Source organism: Brachyhypopomus gauderio, chromosome 12 (genome assembly GCF_052324685.1).
Source record: "Brachyhypopomus gauderio isolate BG-103 chromosome 12, BGAUD_0.2, whole genome shotgun sequence".
Classification (NCBI taxonomy): Eukaryota; Metazoa; Chordata; class Actinopteri; order Gymnotiformes; family Hypopomidae; genus Brachyhypopomus; species Brachyhypopomus gauderio.
The window spans coordinates 19,870,830-19,895,612 of record NC_135222.1 but is presented as its reverse complement, the minus strand read 5'-3'; the positions used below and the strand labels follow the sequence as shown (position 1 = coordinate 19,895,612).

The following is a 24,783-nucleotide window of genomic DNA, read 5'->3' as shown; positions in this document are numbered from 1 at the left end:
GATGTGCATGGAAATGTAATGGCCCAAGCCCCACCGGCCCAGCAGGAATATAGATGGTAATGAACACTGGTGAAGCAAAAGCTCGTCTCCTCCCTCGATACACAGAGAGTGAGTCGGACAGAGAGATGGGGGTATATCTGAGCATGCCACTTCTGTGAAAGTGTATCATTAGAGACCAAAACACTCTTCGAAATACAAAAAAAAAATGGCCACAAATACAAAAAAAACCCCCACACAACTGCTGAAGAACATGTGGGAAGGGTATTGAAGTGCTCACACAGACACCACGCATCACTTCCTTCACCTGCGCAGCCTGTGTCCATAAGCACAGTTGAGCCCTTGTCATGCCCTGAATATGCTAACACCCCTGTGATCATTTCCGAGCTTTGAACACGCTAACGCGTCTGTGATCATTTGCCCGTACAGTTTGACTTTGCGGAGGATGAGACATTGAGACCAAACAGTGCTGCTTCCTGCCAGGCACGTTCTGAAGAGCCCGCAAGGCCACACACACCTGACAGGCACTGGAACGGCGCAAAGGACTCACCCAGCCTTCGCCTCCCATGAGGAGTGTGTGTGTTTTTTTTAATAACTGCGTGCTGGTGAAATAGACAAACACTGTTTGTTTCTAATCACCTGTCCTTTTAATGCCATATATTATAAATACTGAGAATATTTACATAAAGATATAAAATAGTTGATTGTATCTCTATATATATATATTTTCAACATATTGACATGTCCCCAAAATGTACAGCTTGATTTTTAAAATAATCTCAAACTACAAACCTGAGACACTAGAAGAAAAGAAATACAGCAAGAATCATTGCCAAAGCTTGCTACACAGTAGCAGATATGAGCCCGATCAATAAACACCATCGCGCTGGGCCAAGGTCAAACTTTCAAGTCAAGACGAACCCAAGAATGCCTTGCACAAAATAGAACAGCGTGGAACGTCATAATGCACAACGCAGTATCCGTCGAACGCGGCCGATTCTTTTGCACAGGTACAGTAGCTTGGAAAAAATGTTTAACATTTATCATATGATGTCAAATTCAAAGAGACATCCAGCTGCATGGTGGTCCTGTTGCTCTCAGCAGGTCTCTTGGTGGGGTCCAGTGTGTCACATCTGGCTGTTCGGTGCTCAGAAGGGCCCATTAGAAAGTGCTACCAGGCAATATATTAGTGATAGTCCATTTCTGTCCAGTGCATTTTTGTAGAATCAGCTGATACCCAAACTCATTGTCATTGCTTTCCACTAGCTCAAGGCATCGCTTTGACTTCCTGTTCTGGATAGAACCTCCCTGGAAGAAAAAGACAAAAGAAAGAGGACAGACTGAACAGAGACGGCATCACAAACGGTCCCCGCGCGGAGCAGGACGTGACGTGGGCGACGCTCTGACACGTAAGTGAAACACAACGCATCGGCAGCAGAAACACGGGCTGCTGACACAGGCGGACAGAACAGTACAGGACCATCGTGCTTCCTGCCAAAACTTTCCAGGCGGGCGGCAAGTCAAGCGAATCAAATTCGCCGCTGGCCCCCTTCATCCATCTGGCTGCTTTGCCGCAGGTGATTCGCGGCCTCTTCCCACTTGGCGAAGAGAGGGGGGGGGGCGCCGGCGTGGGAGGCTCCAGAATCAAAGAGACGGTGGAAGACCTGAGGGGGATGCCACTGTTCCCAGACCTGTGGAGAAGGGCTTACACAAAAAGGCCGTAGACAGTCGGCCTCTCCTCTGGTCCTCTCAGCTCAAACGGCACAGACCTGAGTGTCTAGCAGTGCTAACATCAGGGATCATGGGAACGAGGGATCTGGACCAGCAGGGTCCCGTATCAGTGAGAGGGGTCCTGCTTTCAGTTGTCCAGCTCACCCACAAGCCCCGGCGCAGGTCCCGCATGCTTCATTTCAAGCATCGCAGCACACGCCGTTTACAGGGCATGGAGCGTGACATCACATGTGATCACTATAAAGGTAATTCATTACATTTTCTGTAGATGCACAGCATAGGACTTTCTGGTGCATGGAATATACAGACGTCCTTTCTACAGTTTTAGCGTTGATCGGCCTGCTAAACCAAACAGATGCTTGCTTGAATGCACAATCTACAACAGCAGAATGATAAAGCCCATCATTTCTTTGCATAATTTGTTTGTAACCACTGAGTTCCTTAATGTGAAACACCATAACTAAGTCTGGTGCAGAAAAACAAAGGTACACTCATTTGTAGCCCTGGGATTTAGTTCACACACACAGACATCAACAATTACTCAGAACAATCCCGACAATGACAACAATGGAAAAATAGGAAGCAGAGAAAGATGAAAATGTTTCCCAGCACAATGTTTCTAGAGGTCCCTTATGAAAACTTTTCTAGAAGTCTCAGATGAAAATGTTTCTAGAGATCCGGCTTGAAAACACTATCTAGAGATCCCTTATGAAAATATTTGTGGAGGCCCCATATGAAAATGCTTCTAGAGGTCCAGTTTGAAAAGGTTTGGTTGTGGTTTGTTATTTCTAGAAAAGTCAGTGGAGCCCATCTACAGTTAAGGATGTGTCTAGACTCATGAAATAACAACGAATGAATGAAACAAACCAGATGGAGATGTAATATTATTTGCTTTGCTCTCTTGCTTGTGTCAAAAATATTCTCTGCTCTCTGCACATTTATTTCCCTGGAAATATTTCCCTCTTCAACCTAATTTCGCTCTGGTTTGCCAAGCTACATGGCAGACTTCACATCGTAAGCCAGACAAAATTACCTAAGGCAAAATGTGCCCACCTGCACACGCAGCGGGTATGGACAAGCGCAGAAGATTTCAAATATTTGAACACGTGCAACACGTACCACTTCTGCTCGGCTTCCAGCTGAGCCTGGAGAACAGTAAAATCACTTCCGAGTCTACACATAGTGTGAGAAGACCCAACAGACCAGCTGGAGTTTCTGCTCAAACACTGAAAACCCCACCAAATAAAGCTTGAGGACCACAAGCATGGTATAAATGTATAAATAGTCCTGTGATTCACAGCTCATTGAGGTACATGTATTCTGTAAATGGAACATTTTGCAGTCAGTGTTAGATTGCTTTAAATATCTACTATGTGGCTTCAGTGAAAAATGTATCTTCAGATTTCAGGAATTGGTGTCTGCATGTGTGAACTCTTACCGTGGAGTCTGATTAATTGAAGCGGTTGTGTTTGCTGGTGGCAGGCTACCTACGACAGCACCAGACTTCTCTGGTTTGGGGGTGAGGGGTGCCAGACCAACACATTGATTTGCAATAAAGAATCTGCTGGTTGGCTGTTATAATAATTGCTCTGGGTCAACTTCAGGTTAACCAGTTAACATGGGAGCACTCCATCACCTCACATGTGTGTGTGTGTGTGTTTATGTGTGTGTGTCAAGAGGTGTGCAAGAGTATAAGAGTGTGTACAGAACAGGTACAACAATAAGTTTAAATTTAAAGTAGTATCAGCAGTAAATGTCTAAGTAGAGTATAGTATAGAGTATAGAGTACACAGTAGGCCTATAGAGAATATTTTTTCTGAGATATAAGATATACAATAATGTATTTGGTTATGCAAATACCAGTTAATGGTAACACTAAAGAAAACACAGAAATTCCATGCTTATCCTCTGAAATAACACAATGTTAATCAGCAGACCCCAAATCCCTTGTCTAACGCAAGCCAGACGGCACAATCAATGGCGTTAAAAGTCATTATCTTGTGTTAGCTCTATTTCCAGAATCCCATTCCTCCTTCTCTGTTTTCTTCTGCTTTGTATTGAAGAAATCCCCAGACACTGCCAGTTCAAAAAGCTCATCATTTTAAAGAATGCTTTAATTGCACCTGTGGTTGGCCTCTTTACCCAACCAGCCTGCTGTGACCTTCTATATGCAGCAATGTTCTGGGGCCCAAGCACTTAAAGTAGACAAGGGGAGCTATTATGCACAACACAGTCCACAGTTGAAAGGAGGTGAAAGGCATGTCAGAGTGTGTGTGAGGTCAGACTGCGTGTGAGGTCGGAGTGCGTGTGAGGCGTGAGACCTGTCTCTAATGAGAGGACTGAATCAGCAGTGGGATCGAACCCTCCCAGTGAGCTCACATCCTCTAAATCTAAGAGGACCTCTCCTCTCAGCTCATTTTCCGCTTCCTTGCAGCTCAGTGTGTTTCCACAGCGTGGCTTTTACATGCGGTGATGAGCTCTTTGGAGGGTTCTGTTCAAGTCCTGCCCACTGTCCGGATCACGCCCCTTCCACCGTCCTGTTCAGGCCCCTCCCCCTGTCCGGTTCAGGCCCCTCCCCCTGTCCTGTTACCTGAGTAAAAAGCCAGCGTAGCTTCATGCGCTTGGCTGCGGCGTAGCTGCACTCTATCAGCCTGGGCCGGCTGTTCACATCCACCAGGCACTTGTTGTCGTCGTCGTCGATGGTTGGACTGAGGACGCCCACGTAGAGCTGCTCCGCACTGCTGTAGTAGATGTTCTGAAAGGCAGCATGAACCCAGAGCTCAGCTCACAAATCACACACTCCAGGGCGGAAAGCGAAAATGACAATGGATTCTTAAAAAGCTGACTGCCTTGTTGACTGTCTGTTTTGTGGGCACGATGTGAAAAGAAACCTAAAAGCACAGGCTGGTGAAGGCGGCATTCGAGAGTCACATCAGACAGAAGTAAACAGACACTTCTTCTAACAGGTAAACACATTTGGTGCCTGAGACATAAAGCTGCTTGTGAATATGGTGAAAGGCATCACATATAAATAATAAAAAAAGATTCAAACACAGGCCCTGTGTTCCCAACGCTAGATGGTTAGACAAAAGGTCAAAATACAATCCAGCGTCCCACACAAACCCAGCAATCGTCCATTATGAGTCATCATCACTCAATATAAAATTGCGTGTACTACGTTTAAGCCCTCTTCTAAAGCCAGGCCAGTCACTCCAGCAACCGCACATCAGAACGTCTGTCAGTTACAATTATGCACTGCATTAAAGTATGCAGAGTTCAAAGCTTTAACAAAGAATGCCTGGACACGTGTGCTCTCCACAGACAGGTGTTTCAGACAGATGTGCATCGTGCATCACACAGGTTTACTGCAGGTGCCATGTCCCCACCAGCCCAAACACACCGCCCCCAAAAACCGGAGCAGGCCACTTAATAAATCAGTAACCATGACAACGCCTACTGGAGAAAACAAACATACAACGCAGCCACGGATACGCTGCCCTCTCACACTGTCTCGCGCTGTGACGAACACCCTGAAAGAAAACGCCTGAAAATTTATTCCAGACAGGAAACTGTAATTATGTCCCTGATTTTCTGCTTCCTTTGATGATCTGTGTTTAAGAACAGAACATCCTGCACAGATGACCGGAGTACAGACACTCTGTGTGTGTGTGTGTGTGTGTGTGTGTGTGTGTGTGTGTGTGTGTGTGTGTGTGTGTGTGTGTGTGTGTGTGTGTGTTGGACAGGAGCAGAGTAACATCTGGCAGACAGGTCTCAGGCGCTGATGAAGTCACTTCTGATACACTACAGAAAGAAATTGTAAATGAACACCGTCAGATGAAGTGTAAAGGAACACTATCAGATGAAATGTAAAGGAACACTGTCAGATGAAATGTAAAGGAACACTGTCAGATGAAGTGTAAAGGAACACTGTCAGATGAAGTGTAAAGGAACACTGTCAGATGAAGTGTAAAGGAACACTGTCAGATGAAGTGTAAAGGAACATTGTCAGATGAAGTGTAAAGGAACACCGTCAGATGAAGTGTAAAGGAACACCGTCAGATGAAGTGTAAATGAACACCGTCAGATGAGGTGTAAATGCCCGGTCGGGAAGGGTTTCCCGGGAGAACCCACCGCCGAGCACCTACCTGTATCAGCCAGCATCTCCCCACAGTCAACTGGGGCATATCTGTGCTGTACAGCCCTAGCAATCTTTCTTCCTCCACAGAGCAAACAGCAAGAGGAGAGAGAGAGACAGAGAGAAAAGAGCAGAAATAGGAAACAGAAAGTGAGAGAGACGGAGAGAAAGCAAGTGAGAGACGAATGCGACCTAATCTCTGTGGGAATAGCGCTGCCTTCACTGTGTGTTCTGTGTGCTGTGCTTTGAGACCCTCTCATCAAAGAGCCTCCATGTATTTCCAAGATGTTTTCAAGGTGCTTTTGTTTGCCTCCCTGCTCCTCAGGTGCACAAATAGGGCCTTGGGTGTCTCGCAGCAAGGAGAGTTGCGCAGAAGTGGGTACTGGAAAAGCAGCTCAAATACGAACAAGTGTCTTTTGTGAGAGAGATGAGAGGTGGGGAAGACGGTTCAGCTCCTTAGCCGGCAGCTCTCCACCTTTTTAATAACTCCACCAGCTCCACGAGGTGTTGGGGAACACACTTGATGATGAGGCGTCATGATTCAAGGTGTTTATGAGATGCAGAGAAAATGGAAAGCAAAGAGAAACGGTTTCATCCAGGTGGCAAGGCTCCAAAACTCCAACAGGATTTTCTTCTGTGTCTAATTAAACGTCAAAAACAGGATCCCAACTCCTGACCTTGACAGCTACCATCCAACTACTACTGCAGTTTAATAAATCATTTTCTAATGCTGTGGAGGGCCTTGATTAACATGATCGTGTGTTTTACCTTTGCCACTTGGCTGAAGATTAAATTCAGAGCTAAACCACTGCAAAGTGGCAGAGTAGCACATCTGGTGTTGGGCATTCTGAAACACTGATAGTTCATGACCACTGAAAGAAACGTCCGGGTCTTCCTATGACTGTTAAAACTTCAAATAAATTATCAGATTATTAATTAAAATGATCAGACCAGCTAAATACATGAAAAATCTCACCACATTATTTTTTTTTATTAATTCTACAGTGTGATCGGATGAGAGGAAAGGCAAGTCTCATTAAATGGACAGCTACCCTAAATAAGTCCTGATTCTTGGGAGGCCCTTCGATAATAGATCCTCTATGCAGGCATTTGGGACAGCACTACAGAATCAAGTCTGGGCTCCTGAGCAGTGACATTGCCAGGATCTCATTTTAAATCCGATGACAAGCCGTACGTGGCCCGTTGGAGTCCAAGACAGCGAGACCGGCCTTGCTGACTCAGCTCTCGGAGAAGGACAGCCTAATCCCTCTCTCCACAGTCAGCCACATTCGTCTGCTCAGTTCTGGGTGATGGACAATGGCTGGAAACCTGAAATTTTCCGCTGAGCACATTTTCTCCTGTCCTACCACACAACACAAGGAACAGCACAAAATGACAACGATGGGATACGTATGTCATAGAGGAAGAATTAAGTGCACCATTCCAGGTTCTAAGGTATCAGTCTCCAGGGGGATTGTGGGAATTCGCCAAAACAAACACTGGGTGTGTGATTCCTTGGATACATGCATCCTTGTCCAGCCTGTGAAACTTGCAGCAGTTTCAACAGAGAAAATGAGTGTGGGAGGAGAGAGATTCAACAACAACAGGGTTAGCAGGGCTGCCCACCTGAGGGGTCATTCCATGGCAGAGGTACAGGATGGGGACGTTGTCTGTCTCCGGGCCCTGGTCCAAACATAGCTCACTCCTCAGAGAGTTCTTGAGCTGCACGAAAGACCAAAATAAAGACATGGTAATAAAGAACAGAGACCTTTCAAATAAATATACATATATACAGCAGCTCAAAGGTCTACATGGATTTCATTCAAGCAATAACTGACAATAATATGTTTACTAATAAAGCAAAAGAGTGTACATTCTACATTGATCAAAATAAGCTATGTCTTAATGGAGGTATTCCTTCATGACATTCCTGGGGATGCATGGTGCTTGAAGACCACTGGTAGTGTTGAGATGTTCTGTTAAAACTCTTTGATATTTCATGGGACATGGCTTTCCATTATTTCTTTAGGTCAAGTGAGTTTTACTGATTTTGGCTGGTGAGAGACGAGGTCACTGTGGGAACCACGTCGTACCCTTTGCTGTTCTTTCCCAAGTTCTGAAATGTTTCCTTTGATTGCTACAGCTTGTTTCACACTCTTGGCCTGCAGTGGAGATCAGATTTCTTCAGATGTTTTTCAGCTGTAAGAGCATTGCAGAGATTCATTAACAGCTCAAGGGTGTTTTGTAAGCACCCACAGTTGTCCCTCGAGCTGCCAGGATCTAATACTACCTAACCTCTCCGAAGATATAACCTCTTCATCTGAAACACCTTTAAACTCTCTTACACCACCATTGTATGGTCTGCTATTAAAATGTCTCATCATATGGAAGGTCTACTGACATACAACGCCCTTTAGAGTGGAGTGTGATGGTGTTTAGACTCGACCACAAGAAAGAACCAGTGATGTGTGTAAAACCGGTGAGAACATGCAGCTCTCTGGCACTGAACTGTCATTCGTGGTTGAAACCCCCCACCCCCCCTGCTTTCACGGTTGTGGTCTGTCTGGACCTGCCCGCATTAGCATGATCCCACATTAACACGATCACGCATTAGTGTTCAACATTTGACTCCAAACTCCCAGTGTGATTGACAAGCCTCAGTCTAACGAGGACAGGAGCTATTTCTGAACTCTGTACTCCTAGATTTATTTTTAACAAGTCTGACCCATTTTCTACACCGTCTCCCCCTTTTCACATCAGCCACAAAAACACCTGAGATGAAACCAGGTGTGAAACTAACAGGCCGTCTCCACAATGTGTTTGCATGCCAAATGAAAAGGGTTAAACACAGCAGACAATCCCTCTGTATTTGACATGAAGAGTGAATCGGAAGAGTGTGTTGGTGGTCAGGGTGGGAGTTGGGGATTTGGGGGGCAGCGTCATGCTCCGATGGTGCTGCACAAAAAACGCCTTTGACAAGCGGCTCTGGGAAACCCACTGGATCACATCTGCAAGGATGGGATGGATGTCACACCAGAGAAATGCCACTCCTAGATTCTACCTCCAAGGGGCAGCACAGGCCCGGGTAACAACTGCATGCAGGGCAGGTGAGGGCCACATGTGAGGGCCAGGTGAAAGCCACAGGTGAAGGCCACATGTGAGGGTCACAGGTGAGGGCCACAGGTGAGGGTCACAGGTGAGAGCCATAGGTGAGGGCCACAGGTGAGGGCCAGGTGAGAGCCACAGGTGAGAGCCACAGGTGAGGGCCAGGTGAAAGCCACAGGTGAAAGCCACAAGTGAGGGCCACAGGTGAGGGCCAAAGGTGAAGGCCAGTTGAGGGCCACAGGTGAGGGCCACAGGTGAAGGCCACATGTGAGGGCCACAGGTGAGGGCCACAGGTGAGGGCCACAGGTGAGGGCCACAGGTGAAGGCCACAGGTGAGGGTCACAGGTGAGGGCCACAAGTGAAGGCCACATGTGAGGGTCACATGTGAGGGTCACATGTGAGGGTCACAGGTGAGGGCCACAGGTGAGGGTCACAGGTGAGGGCCACAGGTGAGGGTCACAGGTGAGGGCCACAGGTGAGGGCCACAGGTGAGGCTAGCACACACCTGCCTTCTCTCGGCAGCTTCAGCTTTTACGGTCAGCCTGGTAATTCAAGGTCAAAGCCATTTGAGAGCAGCTTGTGGAATTAAAATCAGACATAACATCTTTCCTCCTCGCTCTGAGTGGATTCCTTGATCAATGAAAGCAGATGGTAACATTTGTGCAGGCTCACCACTCCATAAGCAATGGTGTCTGTGTACATCCTCATCTCGGGGTAGATGTTCACCAGATACCAGCGGAACGTTTTACACTGCAGCCTCTTCCTGAGGGCCTTTCTCTCCGAGACATCCCCAATGTCTATGCCTGGGTCCTGCACACACACACACACACACACACACACACACACACAAAGATGAAGAGAGATATGACTCTTCTGTGTTTCTGCAGTCGTGTTTACCACAGACCACTAACAGGTAGAGCCGTGTGGAGCACTAATAAAAGCGTAAGAGATTAACGATGAGGAGCAGGAACTATAATGCAGCTGCTAATGAAGGTGGAGGAAGTGTAGCTGTCATGCACCTCCGCCAGCTGGACCAAGTATTTCTCCTTTGAGAAACCTCTTTACCCATTACTTCACACACACTTCGCCACCTGGACCAGCACACCGACCTGTGCCTTCACCAAGCACGCCGACCAACACGCCACTGCACTCCACTGCTGCCACTCGAAGACCATTTATACTGGAGAGATGGGGGAGGCGTGCCTCAATCCGTCCTGAACTTGCACCCAGGAGAGGAAACCAACTCCCACTATCCGTCTGCACAGAGGATCCTATCACTGCCCTCGAACGAAGACTGATGACACAGTTCCGTAAAAAGCGCCTGAACGATCCCAAAACTCTCCAAAGGCACTTGGTACATCATTAATACTGCACAAATGAAAAAAAAATGCCAAAATTGATATGTATTTTCCTTGTTCCCTTATTGTATTTTCTCTCACAGGGCTCCAGCATGATGGCATTTTCAGACTGTGGCATGGCTGTAATGGCATAACGAAAAAGGACAACAAAACACTTCTGTATGCCCCCCTAGCCATTACATGCTACAGAGGTACTTTCCCCGACCGAACGATCTTCCCGAGCTCATGAGTCTCATCATGCACACTGTCACCGCGACCTTTCACCCCGCCAGAGCTGAAATATGAAGTCCTGCCTCTGCCCATATAAATTAAATGCTGCATGGCCATCACATATAATTTTTTTCTGTCCAGGCCTATGAACCACAGTGACCTAACCAATGACCACCACCACCACCACCACCCATTCCATCTACTTTCACACAGCTATAAACAATGTAATGGCTGCTAAACACACGCGTGTACGCCCATGCACCCTGAGTGCTGCTCTGTGCACTTGTCTAAACAGACCCATCCCTGCAATGCAGAATGAGGACAAAGATTAGACAGCTCCAGGATGGATTAGGTAGAACAGAATACAACACGTCTCAGCACAGTACAAACAAGTGGAAAAAAAGTGACTTTGCAAACCTAATAAGCTGCTATACACCTTAAAGCTCACAGATAACACTTCTATCAGGTAGTCAGGGCCAATCACAGCGCTATTTATACATGTTAGGAACATAGAAATTAAGTTTCTGGTGAACCCACCTCCTGTGGAATGTTCCAGGCCATGTAGACGTGGTTCTTGAACTCATCCATCCACACCTCGGCCATCCGGAGGGCGTTGCGACGCACGTGGGCGGTCAGGTCCTCCGTGTAGGGCTTATGGGCGCGCTCGATGTGGGCGATTCGGGCACAGGGCAACACCTCCACGCTGCCACCGCACTGCCAAACCTGCGGGTCACACACCACTTAGACGTTGTTGCTATGGCATACAAAGAGAACGCAATCCTGATCTGGGTACATGTGGCTTTCTTAAGGACAAACGAGGCAGGACGGGTCATGCGGAGAGGAAAGTTCATAAAATAGATGATGGATTTTTCCAGACACTGATAAAATGTCCTCCTGAGGTACATAAAATCTGAGCTGCACGCTCCATCTCTAAATGATGTTCCTAATGCACCATGCTCTGAAGGACACAGAGGAAGGGGCTGACAGACAGCTCAAAAGTGGGGTTGGAAAGCCATTTAGAACCCAACGAGGGTTCTTAATGACTGAGTTCTGCACATGGGTGTGTGTAGGTCTGCCTCTCTCTGCCCTTGAAGAGCGCAGCGGTGATCCGTACCACCACTCTGCTCCGCAACACCCTGCTGCTCTGCTGGGATTTGTCTCGTTGGCGTGGGGGCAGGCTGTGAAGTGTGTGTGGCCCGGTTGAGGCAGGGCTGGTGCACAAGCAGCCCGAGAGCATCGCGGGGCGCGTTGCCAACGTGGTTGGTGTTCTCTCAGCTCCACTACCGATGCCTGGGCAAATGGAAGGCGATCCAACAGCCCGGACACCCGCCCCCGGGAGCTCTGGAACACTTCAACTGTCACAGTCAAGTTTCCTGGGAGGCTTGTTGGAAAAGCATGTTGGCTTTGGTAACTCGGAACTATACAATTGATTTCCAGATAACTGCATCATCTAGACAGACAGCAACTCTGCCATACAACCTTTGGAATGGGGGGGGGGGGGGGGGGGGGGGGGGTTCGCATGTTTCAAATGAGTTAGTCAGAGATGGGGCGGGGTTTACTGGCATCATGGAGACCAGAGGAAAGCTGAAGCTGACTATATTATATTAATGAATTATTAATATTATATTAATAAATATTATGTTAATGTAAAACAAATGTGTGTAGTGTGAGGGACTGAAATTGCATGAATTTGCAACCACGGTTAAAGACATTTCTTTGCCTCCTTAATGTCCCAGTTTGGTCTTTACAGCATTAAAGTGTTGGAACGTTCCCGGTGGTGTCATTCAACCCCCAGCACATTTGAATCATCCATCATTTTTCGTTAAGCAGTGAAACAACAGTGCAAAAAATATTCTGTCCCTCTCACTGTAAATATTGTTTAAAGTTATGGCAGCTGTGCAAATATTAAGAGAAACGTGAATCGCATCTACATTGGAAAAACAATGCTGTCAGCAACTGATTCATTTTTACAAAGGCAGTGCAACTGCAGCGCATGTGGCGGTAGTAGTCCTGTAAGGTTAAAGGTGCAAGATGAGTCAAAGGTCAATTTTATGCTAATTAGTCTCCACCACCATGATGGTGTTGCATATCCACCACCAAAGCACCTTCACCCTCCATAGATGTCAGTAGGACTGACCGCAAATGTCCAACAGAGGGGGCTATACAAGACGAACTGTGGTAAATGGCTCCACAGGTGCTAAATAAAGACTTACTTGTTTCTTGTGGTGAGCGCTGCAGGGCGCACAGGTCTGTGCGTAGGTGGATAACCTGCTGCCACCTCCTACTGATATTATATCACTCTATTTAGCCAAAAAACACCACATCTGAGCTGGATCTCCACAGATCACACACTTCACCGGTCTCCAAACCGTTGATTCCAGTATTTCCGTTTCCCCTTTGCAAGCGGCATTAGCATATGAGGTGAAGTGCGGCGATGTGTGTGGTGTTGTGGGGTGGCGAGGCGAGTGATGATGTGTATATTGTGTGTTTACTCTTGTCTCCCAGTTCTTCCTGTTAGCGCTCAGCTGGTGCACTAACACTCCCCCGTCTTGCTCCTGTCTGCACAAACGCCCTTCAATCACCAAAAACAATAACTCCTACAATGCTGGCTCCCCCTGTATTTGAGTTTATCCCACTGTGCTAATACAGATTCTGATCTGTTCAAATGAAGTGAACTGTCATTCATTCAATTTGCAAACATTGCCTAAGTTCCATTCCAGCCATTCCAGCACAGAACAGCCCCTTCAGTCCTTAGCAAAGAGAGACGTCTGGGCTAGTGAAACGGGAGCACACAGGGCTGGCAAGTACCTCAGTGTACCTTTGTCCTTATTCTCCCTCTCCTGTCGGTCCAGAGCTGAGAAAGCCAGTCAGATAGAAACCAGAGCGATAGCTAATTGAGAAAGCTCAGCTGTCTGACAGACATGGTAACACACACAAGACACACACACCCACACAGCCAAAACCTTTGAATTCAGATACAATAACTGCAGCACAAAGTTGTTGGCGGCATTGAATATATTTTCCCAGTGATGTTTACGATTGAACAGTGCCTTTTGAGGATCATGTCTCTATAAACACCTCCTCACATCCCCTCAGCTCTGAAAACCTGGAGTTCTATCGCTGCTTCACATATCTGCAGCAAATACTCCAGTAGTGTGAACACTCGATGTCACACCTCATCCTCCACCCTCTCCACCAGCCCCCAGGGTGAAGCATGTGTAGAACAGTAACATCAAAAAACCCTCATTAGACAATACTGCCCCAGTGGCCTGGCCCCATCCCAGAGGGCTGTGGGGTGAGGTGGAAGGAACTGTGCCACCTGCCCATGATTGAAGAGTTCCGAGGCCTCTATATCAACCTCCCGCCATCATCTACTGCACAGAGCAGCAACATCAGCAATCAGAAATGTAGGTCCATTGGGGAGAGAGAGAGAGAGAGAGAGAGAGAGAGAGAGAGAGAGAGAGAGAGAGAGAGAGGGGAAGAGAGAAAGGTGATGGACAGAGACAGATGAAGAGAGTCAGAGAGAGAGAGACAGAGGGGGATGGACAGAGACAGATGAAGTGAGAGAGTCAGAGAGAGAGAGAGATTAAGGGAAAAAGGGAAATTCAAACAGAAGAAAGTGATGAAGAGCTTCCGACCCTGCTGTGTGTGTGTGCGTGTGTGTGTGTGTGTGTGTGTGTGTGTGTGTGTGTGTGTGTGTGTGTGTGTGTGTGTGTGACCTCTCTTCTCTTCCACCTCTGTTTCCCCAGGAAGAGTTATTAACCAGGTAGCTTCAAGTCTGTCAACTTCAATCCAGCACCCGGTGATGATTAAAAGTTTCTGATTTATTTAGTGTAGGGTAGCATTATAATGAAAACCTGTGTATTTGTGGCTTATTTGTAGATTAAATGAACACTTCCTATGTAAAAAAAAGAAGAAAAAAAAAAAGCAAAATCCACCTTGCCATGCCTGAAACAGTAGGACATTAACACAGGAAGTCAGCGAAACATTTGCAAGGCCAAACCCACCTACGCTTGGCGTCAGTACTGTGCCCATGTTTGGACGTGGTCTGCTTCATCACCAGACTTTCATACCCTGTCTAAGGTGCGCTAAGCCTCACATAGGTCCTGAGCACGGTCGTTTTTATAAAGTGCAGACCTGAGCATTTGCATAAATGGTTTACGAGCCATGGCACTGTGCAATCGGTGGAGTATTCTTCACCTCAGAGAGGTCTGGCAGTCAGAGCTCGTGCCCAAGCAGAATTTATCAACACGTTCACCAAGAATGCTGATATATAACGATTTCTATGAAAAATTTGTTCAGGAAGGATATGCAATTGTTCTGGTTCCACAGAGATTGGTAAATGAATGCTATCACTCCCGTGGGGTGTGAGTTTGAGCAGCGAATGCTAACACATCCGCGGGGTATGAGTTGGAATAGCTAATGCTAGCACACCAATGGGGTATTAGTTTGAATAGTGAATTCTAACACACCTACAGGGTATGAGTTTCAATAGCGAATGCTAGCACATCCACAGCATATGAGTTTCAATAGCGAATGCTAGCACATCCATATGAGTTTCAAGAGTGAATGCTAGCACGTCCAGGGTATGAGTTTCAATAGCGAATGCTAGCACATCCACAGGGTATGAGTTTCAATAGCGAATAGCACATCTACAGCGTATGAGTTTCAATAATGAATGCTAGCACATCCACAGGGTATGAGTTTCAATAGCAAATGTTAGCACATCTACAGGGTACGAGTCAGAAAAGTGAATGTTAGTTTATCTACAGGGTATGAGTTTGAATAGCGAATGGTAGCACGTCCACAGGATATGAGTTTGAATAGCGAATGGTAGCACGTCCACAGGATATGAGTTTGAATAGCTAATGGTAGCACGTCCACAGGGTATGAGTATCAACAGCAAATGGTAGCACGTCCACATGGTATGAGTTTGAATAGCGAATGGTAGCACATCCACAGGGTATGAGTTTGAATAGCGAATGGTAGCACGTCCACAGGGTATGAGTTTGAATAGCGAATGGTAGCACGTCCACAGGGTATGAGTTTGAATAGCGATTGATAGCTCACCCACAGCGTGATGATGTGTAAAAGTCTCAAGGAGTAAGAAGGGCATGTAGGCAACTTTAAATCATCAAACAAATTAATCATCTTGTCACTGCCAGTAGAGGTCAATACAGTGAAAGGCTCTTGCCTCCAGTGACAGTGCAGTAATGTCTGGGAGTGACAGGGCAACTGGCCCGCCAAGTCCATCCCAATATGCTGGGCTCAGCAAGGGCTAAACTGGACCTGGTGTTCTGGAGTCAGTGCCAAAGCCTCACGGGCCTCTAATCTTGTACCCCTGGCCCTCCACTTGGCCTCCAAACCTACCCCTCCCTCCTCATGCCCAATCCCTTGCAATCTCTCCAGCAGCCGTCAGCATGCATGAATGCAATTAGCCCTCGGGACCAAGGCCGCCTCCCACAGGAACAGAGCCGCCTCCCACAGGAATAGTGCCGCCACCCACGGCTACTTTTAACCTGTGTCGAGCAGGAGATTGGGGTCTGTGCAAAAATCCACCGTGCCGGGCCTCTTTTGTTACTGCATATAATGCAATCACAATAGTTCATTTTCTATTTATAAAAATGGTGAGGGATGTATGGCAGAAATGTATGGCAGAAACAAGCCTATACTGTATTTAAAAGAAAATTGTGTGTGATTCCACAGAAAAGCAATCAGCAGGCCATTATCAAAAATAGAAATCTTAAGAGAATGTCATTGAAGGAAGGAAAATGACCAGAGAGAGCCATATCCTTCCTCTCCTCCTCCTGCTTCCGTTGGAGTGATTGATGATTCTCGAAACATACTAGTCGAAAGAGTCCTGATCTGTTTTTCCGCAATTCCACCTGGGATTTCTGTATTTCTGATTCGGTTCTGATATGATTATGTCATTGCAAACAGTGCAAGTGAACAACTCTCTGAATGTCCTGGCATCAGTAGAGGACCAGCCAAGTTCCTGGCTGTTATCACAGGAGCTGATAGCTGTGTTTGGTGGTGATACAGTCCTTAACACTTGTTGGCTACCTATAAATAGCTGTACTCGAGAACCCTAACACATCCGCTTGTCCATCTCACAGCATGTAGTTTGTTCTAAGATGTCCGAAATGACAGAGAGAAGGAATACCTGACTAGATGAACACAATCTACGCAAATATAAAATGCTGAAATGGACCTGAAGTTGCAATTTATTACATTTCATTTAAAGCAAAATATCTTAGAAGGTCAGTTCTTCTGAGGCTTCCAGTGATCTACAATATCCACTCATGTCCATTTTATTTTCATATTCCTTTTGAAGTACACACACACAAACTTGCATACACACACACACACACACACACACACCCACCACCAGCTCACCCACACGCATGCAAAAGAACCAACTGAAGCATCTACCTTGTGTGTGTGTGTGTGTGTGTGTGTGTGTGTGTGTGTGTGTGTGTGTGTGTGTGTGTGTGTGTGTGTGTTTTTCATGTCTGTCCATGAATACAATGAATGCAAATAATTTCTACTAACATTCATGCCATGTCTTATTCAAGTGTACATTAGACAACATATCTGAAATAAGACCGAGTTATATATGAACCTGTATTACAAATACAGCTTAAGAGAACTTAAGAGTTACGATTTACGCAGACACCACCTCACCCATGCCAGGATTCGGCCATCTGAGCAAAGCGTCAGATGAGCCACTGCCATTAATCCTTCAGGTGAGAGACCACCATCTTCATTACACACTGTGGCCTGCGGGGGGCGCCCTCATCACTCACCCTCACACCCAGCTCCACATTCTCCCCGCCGTAGATCTCCATGCCCTCGTCCAGCAACCCGATCTCCGCAAAGTACTGCCTGTCCACCACGAAGCAGCCAATCAGAGCAGGACTCCTGCAGGGGGGCAAATGCCACCGGAGCGGCGGACATGACTAAAGTAATACTGGCTGAGCCAAGAATATTAGCGCTGTGGTTTTGAACAGGAACAGCTACTATGCTTTCATAAGAACAAGTACTTCCTGGTACTACCTAGGGCTAGTTTGGGTCACTTACGTACCTGTTTAGCTTCATGTTATATGAGAGTACTCATAGAAATTCTCATAGATTCTGTCGATGCAAACAGAATTGGGAACAGCCAGACCTTTACCTGATAGGCGCGGTGGTGTTGTTCAGATTCCACCAGGACTTGGGTGGGTTCAGGTATCTGCACCACAGCTCCCAGTCGAAGCCCTGAGCAGAGAGCGGGTACTCCTCCACCTCAAACGTGTCGTATTTGATGTTGTCGAAGGACGGCGATATGATCCGAGTTCTGTCCTCCTGGATCCTCTGGAGAATCGGCTCTGCCCTGCAGCCAAAGGCAAAGTGCAGTTCTCGCTGGAGCACAACGCAGCCTTTAAAGCATCTGAAGCATCTGCAGAACATGGTGGTTTGAAGACTGGGCAGTTGTGCCCTGAGACCAAAGTTTTGCATTCCAGCAGACTTGGGTTAAGGATCACGTGAAAAGGGATTCAAGAGAGAAGTATTCTGGATGCGGTTCAGACTGTACTGACATATCTGGGTCAGATTGTTATGTAAGTAACAGTGGCAGTCTACATGAGCAGCTTTTAATGTGGAATGTGATTTTGATAGAGGCTAATAATAAGCATGGGGGGGGGGGGGGGGGGGGTGGCGTTGAAGAGGGACTGAATTATGCTTTGTGTTCAAAGGTGAACTCCTGGACATGTTCCCAGGATCAGATGGATTGCTTTGTCTGTAAATGCCCATGCAAATATTTCACCTCTTCAGTGCCTCCAATACAACATACATGCAACCCAACACCGTATATCAGCATCAACATAAATTATGAAAGACACTCATTCAATATTAATGCAATACTTTATTCCCCGTGCCGCTTCTCCAAGGCCGAATGGCTCACCCACCAGCCCGTGTTGAACTCTACATGGGCGTCGAACAGGGCCACCACGGGGGCGGTGGCCACCCTCCAGCCGCTCACGCGCGAACGGATCAACCCCTCCTGCTTGGTGTGACGAACCACCTTGATGAAGGCCGGGTGTTTAGCATTCGTCTCCTCCACAAACTCCTGCAGTTTCTCCTTGAGCTCCTCTAGAGAGTGAAATATTGTAGAGAGAGGCAGAAAGACAGATGAGGGAGAGACCGAGTGAGAGAGAGAGAAAGAGAGAGAGAGAGAGAAATGTACGAGAAGAAGCATCAGGTCCCAGAGCACTATTCCCACAGCTCTGTCCTCATTATCTCTGGTTAAATGGAGATGCTGTAGACTCTGATTGTGATAATACTACCTTCCAGAACTACCTCCGACCCTATAAATCCATTCTTCACTGTACCAGAATGCACAGCCAGGGGGGCGGAGCTTAACCACAACAACCTGGCTTGGCAGATCGTATGGTAAGGCTGTTCATACCTTACCCCACCTCACACCTACTTCAGCTAAATACAATATATAACATACATTTTACGGCAACTTTGAATTCATGCGCAAAGGTTGCGAGGCCGATAAAACACCAAGGCATTAGTAGTAACTCCATGTGTTGTCTGTGTGTTTCCTTCCATATGAGCTCTGCCTATGAGTTTTGAGTTTTGTGTGACTAGAGGAGCAGACGTAGTCCTGAAGGCTGCAGTCTGGGAGTCTGCCATGCAGTGCCCTGCAGCAGTCTGAGCAAGGAGCTCCTTACAGACACTCAGCATAAATGCACTGCTTGTGTCTCCCTGGCATGCTGCTTATTAAATCTGATTAGCACTCATGTCTTTGTCTGTGCTCTGGGTTCTTTCACTAGCCGCTTGCTTTACCGGGCTGAGTAAGAGATGAATTAGTTCTGAGGGGCTTCTCTGAAGAGGCAGGATGTAAAATACATAAGTAATTTCTGTGGGTGTTCATTCAACCCTGCTTCTCTCTAAAGCCTAATCATATTATACTACCACTGCGTTAAATTCTTGTGACAATAATCTGCAATCCACCATATTAACTACGAACTGTTCTCTTTAATCCAGAGAACATTCGAGCACATTGAATCACTATTGACAAAAGAAATGGCTTCTAATAATGCTTGAAATGGAGAATTAGATATGGTTTTATAAGCTCTTCTGAAATGCCTGTATGTATGTGCGTGCACACATGCATGTGTATTATGTGTAAATGGGCTCGTCTGTGAGGGCAATTACTTCCAGTTTCCCTGCATGACAAACAGTTCCCTATCATAACAAGCAGATGGTGCGGCTAAGGGCCACAAAGAAACCCAGTGCTACCGATACAACAACGCACATGTTGCTATTAAGACAAATTAATGATTAGAGGCTTTACAAACAAGACAATGTGGCGGACGATGTCGTTCAAGAACTGAAGGCAACGGAAAGACCCAAGCAGGATCTCCCTCTCATTCCTGGCAGCTCCTGTGCCAAGTGTCATCGCACATTACCGCCGGCTAACGAATGTTCTCGCAGCCAACGTCCGGCTAGGACTGGGAGACCCGGAAGGCCAGGCCTCTCACAACGCCCGGCCACTGCTGTTACTGAGTCCTGGGCATCTCCCCAGCTCACACGCTCCATGAGTATGTACGCACCACGAGAAAGCACAGCTCACACCACCCTCCTTGTGTGGGCCCTGGCCACAGTCAACGATGCTGCGGTTATTAATGGAGACCCCACCAAACCCGTGTGTTCGGGTAAAAGTTCCCTCGAAGCCCTCGTGTCATGCCAGCACAAAGCATCCCGCCTCCCCCCTCCCTTCCCCCAGTGTGCCGAGCGGTTCAGCCAGGCGTACTCCTATATTGTTTACCCTTGAGCAGATGGCGGCCCTTCATCGATCATCAAGAAGGTGGAATTGCACGTGGAAACGTGCAGAGAATGGCTGTGTAACTTCCCCTTCTCCTTCTTCGTGGGATTTTATTTTTTTTTTGCAGGAAGTTTGATACGAGTTCTCTGCTCCTCAAATTGCGTTAATGCCCCCCTCCCATGCACCCTCCACCCTCCCCCCGGCTAAGTCTTTGGATGGAACAGGGAAACACTAAATGAAATCTGTTCTCTGATTTTAGGCTGATGGCCCCCCCCCACCTCCCTCGTCTTCAGCCCTACCCTGAAAGCAAAGCATTTCCTCAGTGTGTATATATATATATGATAAATTTTATTATATTTTACCTCCTCTAGATTAATAATTAACAAATTCAAATTCAAAGAGGCTTGATCTGAGTGAAGAATATTAACCAGTAACAGTTTGGCATGAATCACATTGAAGCACTGGGTATAACTGGGTATAACTGGTCCATTATCTCTGAGCTATGCATGACCACAGTATCAATCTTTCATAAAACACTACCTCAAGGGCCCTTATTACATTAGACCATGCAGAACTACTAACAGTGGTATCATCTCTTCACAAACAAAATCTACTCAGCTCTTTAAGCCATAGAATGTTTTCCACACCGCCCCCCAAAGAGCATCATATGATAGCAGAGCTTTTGAAAATGACATTTCTTCTCCTCCCCCGGTGTCCACCTCTGACATTTAAAACTCCCTCCATGACTTTACCTTTCAGCTAGGTGCTGCCAGTCAGGGGAGAGGATCAGAAAGGGTATATCTATCATTTGGACAACCCAGAGATGTAAAAGAAAAATCCCTGTCAGCTCTGAAAGCAATACACAACAAACCCAACTGCCCTCCCCCCTTCCTGCCCTCTCTATATACGTAGCTCCTCAGAGGACACATGGAAACAGCGTGTCGAACTGATCTGCTAATGCATGACGAAGAACACCGTGAGCAAAGCCTCCTATCAACGCGCCCCCCCGGGCCCAGTGAAAAGTGCACGGGGTCTTACGCAGCAGAAGAGACGGACAGGAGACTAAGACAGTGGATTAAGATAACAAATCCCACTTCATCTCCTGCAGTTATGTTCAGAGAAAGCATAAAAGCAGACAGAGTTCATGTTTTTGAAGGAGACATGGGATTACTGTTACTACCAACGCTTTTCCCTTTGTTTTGTTCCTCACCCTCTACAGCCTTTGACTGGCATGCAACAGAGGCAGGTCTTGCGGTTATGGCCCTGGCGTTGACTCCCTGTCACCAGCTGAAGTGGACACCCCGTGACCCGTCGCTCGGTTGGACAGGCAAAGACAGCCCGTTGTCAGCGTCTGAAGACGGCTCGTCTGCCACCGCACAAACACACGGCGCACACGTGACCTACCGCGTCCACAAAACTGACCAATTAGTGCAGGTTGAGGGAGGCCACGTCGCCCCCTCTTTCGCGGTGCGGTCACGGGGCCAGCAGCATGCTAATGAGCGCCACGGTGAACCGAGCCCTGGACGCAGGTGTGCAAGGTCACCACCGGAAAGAGCCTGGCCGCCCCACGGAGGTGCCCGGGTGACGGCACTTAGCAGTGATGACATTAGCAGTCACAGCCATCGCGAAAGTGGGCCGCCATCTGAACCAGCACGCTGGCACACACACCCATGCAGTGGCGGTGTCTGCGAAATGTCAGTGCTGGTGTGACTGGACTTGCTAAAGATGGCTGAAATTCCGCTGCTTAAAAATCTTCGCAGCAGTTGACCATTTTGAAAGCAGCACAAGAGAGATGAGCCAGCCAGCAGCAGGGACCACGCCCCACGCCCTCCACGAGCAGCAGGACGCCGCTGGCGTGTGTGGGATCCAAAACCGATCTAAGCCACTCCCCTCTGTGGGAGGGCTACACGTTTGGTCTGAGCCACTTCTGAAAACCAGTTGTCAGTCATGGTGTACCAGCACAGTACAGTGTTCTTCATTTATCATTGTCATCTGTAACTTGCAGGTCCTGGTAACTAAAGAACTAGAACTAACTAGGCGTAAGGAGCTAGAACTAGAACCTGAACAAAAACGATGGCCTCTCATGTGGGTTTATTTCCCTGTAACATCAGCATTATTCTCTCCCTAGTGTAATGTACCCCAGGCAAATATTTCCTAAACATTTTTGCTAATTAGTATTCTTATACCTATCTCCTTAATCCACTCTACATAGTCTAATTATGCACATTAAAGGGTTAGATTAAAGAAATGAAGTCATTAAGGCATACAGTGAGCAATTATTAAGGCTAAGAATCACAGAGAAAAGTCCAACGGGCACGCGTGTAGCAAAAGAGGAAGTGTGTGTTCTTGCTAAAGTCCTCGATATTTATCCCAGTCAGCATCCCAGGAAATTAGGTGCTCTTTAAAAAGAGAATTTCAATTTCCTCGCTTGCTCTATTCCTCAACAGTGGAGAAGAAGAAAAACAAATCAACATGATAAATACATAAATAAATAAACAGCCGTGACAAAAAGCTCCCCCGTGTGTGTGCTGTCTCACCGCTACTGCTGTTGTCGTCCACCAGGATGATCTCTTTGAGGAGGTGGCCGGGTGTCCTCTGCATGGCAGAGTGGACAGAACGCAGGAGGACGGAGAGAGCCTCGTTTACGAAGATGAAGACCACGCTGACCTGGGGAAGGCTGCTGGGGTAGGAGATGTTCTTACACCTGCATGAAGAGCACGCGGCCGAGCCGAGAAAGAAACAGAAGACCAGCGGTCAGGTCTCAAAGTCCGGAGCACTTTTTCAAATGTCAGCATGGCAATCTAGACGGAATTTTCAGCATCAGTTCAGTCGACTGACAGGGCTACAGACTGGTTCTGGTGGGTCAATGTTCCTGGCAGTTTTACATATTTTACAGATATGAGCCTGGGAGACCGACTGTGACATCCGCCTGAATTTTATTCCCCTGAGAAAGAAAACAAACGGGGGGAAAATCCACACATAAAGAGTCTCTCACGCCTCAAGAAAACTGACACAGTAATTACAGGTCAGAGAACAAGGCATTTCTGTACAAAACTTGATGCTTGTCACAACCGTGTGGGTCCGTGTCCACCGTAGAGCTACATCATCTATGGCTCAAACCAGCAATAGAAACTTCCAGGGAAAAACAAAGCTGTTCTTGTGCTTCTCCAGGACGTTCTGTCTCACATGAGCACATTTTCACATCTTAATAATGCAAATGTATACAAAAACGCCCTTTCCAGTCACACACATGCCAATACAACAACACAACTATGGTTCCAGTAAAGCTTTAACAACATCATGCAGTAAGGTTGTAAAAACAGCATACGGTTGAGATGTCTCACCCCTCGGGTCGGTAGTCCGGGATGGCTCTTCCCATGGGCAGGCGGTCACTGAGGTAACCGTTGTAGCCGTAGTATTGGAACATCTTAAGGGCCACACGGCGGTTGTCTGGACTCAGCTCCTGACCCCAGTGACTGAAGAGGGAGGAGTCGGAGAAGGAGTGGTCCACCTGATCACTGTCGCCCTTCAGTGGGGTTTCTGCCAGGGCCAGAAACAGACAGGGGCAATTGTCGGTGAAATCGGCCACACACAGGGTCACTCAACTCCACAACTCCACAGGGACATGCTGGAATGGAACTTGTGAGGTAAAATATCCTGGAAAATATTCATGCTACTTCAGCTTGGTATTTTAATTCACGTAAAGGTTAAACTGCAGTTTTGTACACATTAATTCACACTGAATACTTTACAAAACTCTGGACCGGTCTCACAAATGAGCCAAGGGAACAGCATTACTTAAATTATATAATGGGGAAAAAAATCAGAGGGAAAACCCTCTGTCAGGAAATGAAGCCACAACTAAGCGTTTTACAATGTAGATGACACCCAAACACTGTGAACAGAGCTCGAAGACTCTGATTAATGTGATAAACAGCAAGGAAGGTGGTGAGTCTGAACACTCCTCATGTGATTGCAGTGTTTGCCCCTTAAATCAGATTGGATTTAAATAGACTACACTTCATGGCCCAAATAAAAGCCTCCATTTTAACTCCCATAAGTCCACATTATGCCTTGGGGCTATCATTTAAATGGCCCAGTAGAGTTGGACAATACACTGTAATATTAAACTGAACAGTGTAGAACAATGCTTGTGGTGCCGTCTTCCATCCCATACACAAGCTCACACACAGAGACGATGTTTCAGACCGCTAAAGAGAAGATTAAAGAAAACGGATATGTTTATTGAACAAAATACAACAATCTTCAGGGCAACAAGAAACTAGAACTGGTTGCGCTATTGTGCCTAACCCAGCATCTCTTTTCGTCTGTAACCACTGAACGTATTTTATTCACTTTGACCTTTTCGCTTGGACGTCTGCGGCGACCTTTCCCGCAGAGTCAGCCGCAGACCCCGGCTTTGGAGCAAGTAG

General features: G+C 46.9%; 1 protein-coding gene across 3 annotated transcripts in view; it reads right to left on the bottom strand.

Annotated features, from left to right (window-relative positions):
- Positions 1-621: 621 nt before the first annotated feature.
- Positions 622-24,783, bottom strand: part of galnt18b (UDP-N-acetyl-alpha-D-galactosamine:polypeptide N-acetylgalactosaminyltransferase 18b) — a 48,796-nt gene continuing 24,634 nt past the window's right edge. For all 3 annotated transcript variants that reach the window (XM_077023634.1, XM_077023633.1, XM_077023635.1), the window contains exons 2-11: positions 23,695-23,890; positions 22,888-23,054; positions 18,483-18,666; positions 17,711-17,908; positions 17,343-17,457; positions 11,074-11,259; positions 9,641-9,778; positions 7,490-7,585; positions 4,319-4,483; positions 622-1,305 (exon numbers count right to left, since the gene is read on the bottom strand). In XM_077023634.1, coding sequence (XP_076879749.1) covers positions 1,159-1,305; positions 4,319-4,483; positions 7,490-7,585; positions 9,641-9,778; positions 11,074-11,259; positions 17,343-17,457; positions 17,711-17,908; positions 18,483-18,666; positions 22,888-23,054; positions 23,695-23,777 — 1,479 coding nt within the window. In that variant the 5' untranslated portion in view covers positions 23,778-23,890 and the 3' untranslated portion in view covers positions 622-1,158. The remainder of the gene's footprint in view (positions 1,306-4,318; positions 4,484-7,489; positions 7,586-9,640; positions 9,779-11,073; positions 11,260-17,342; positions 17,458-17,710; positions 17,909-18,482; positions 18,667-22,887; positions 23,055-23,694; positions 23,891-24,783) is intronic.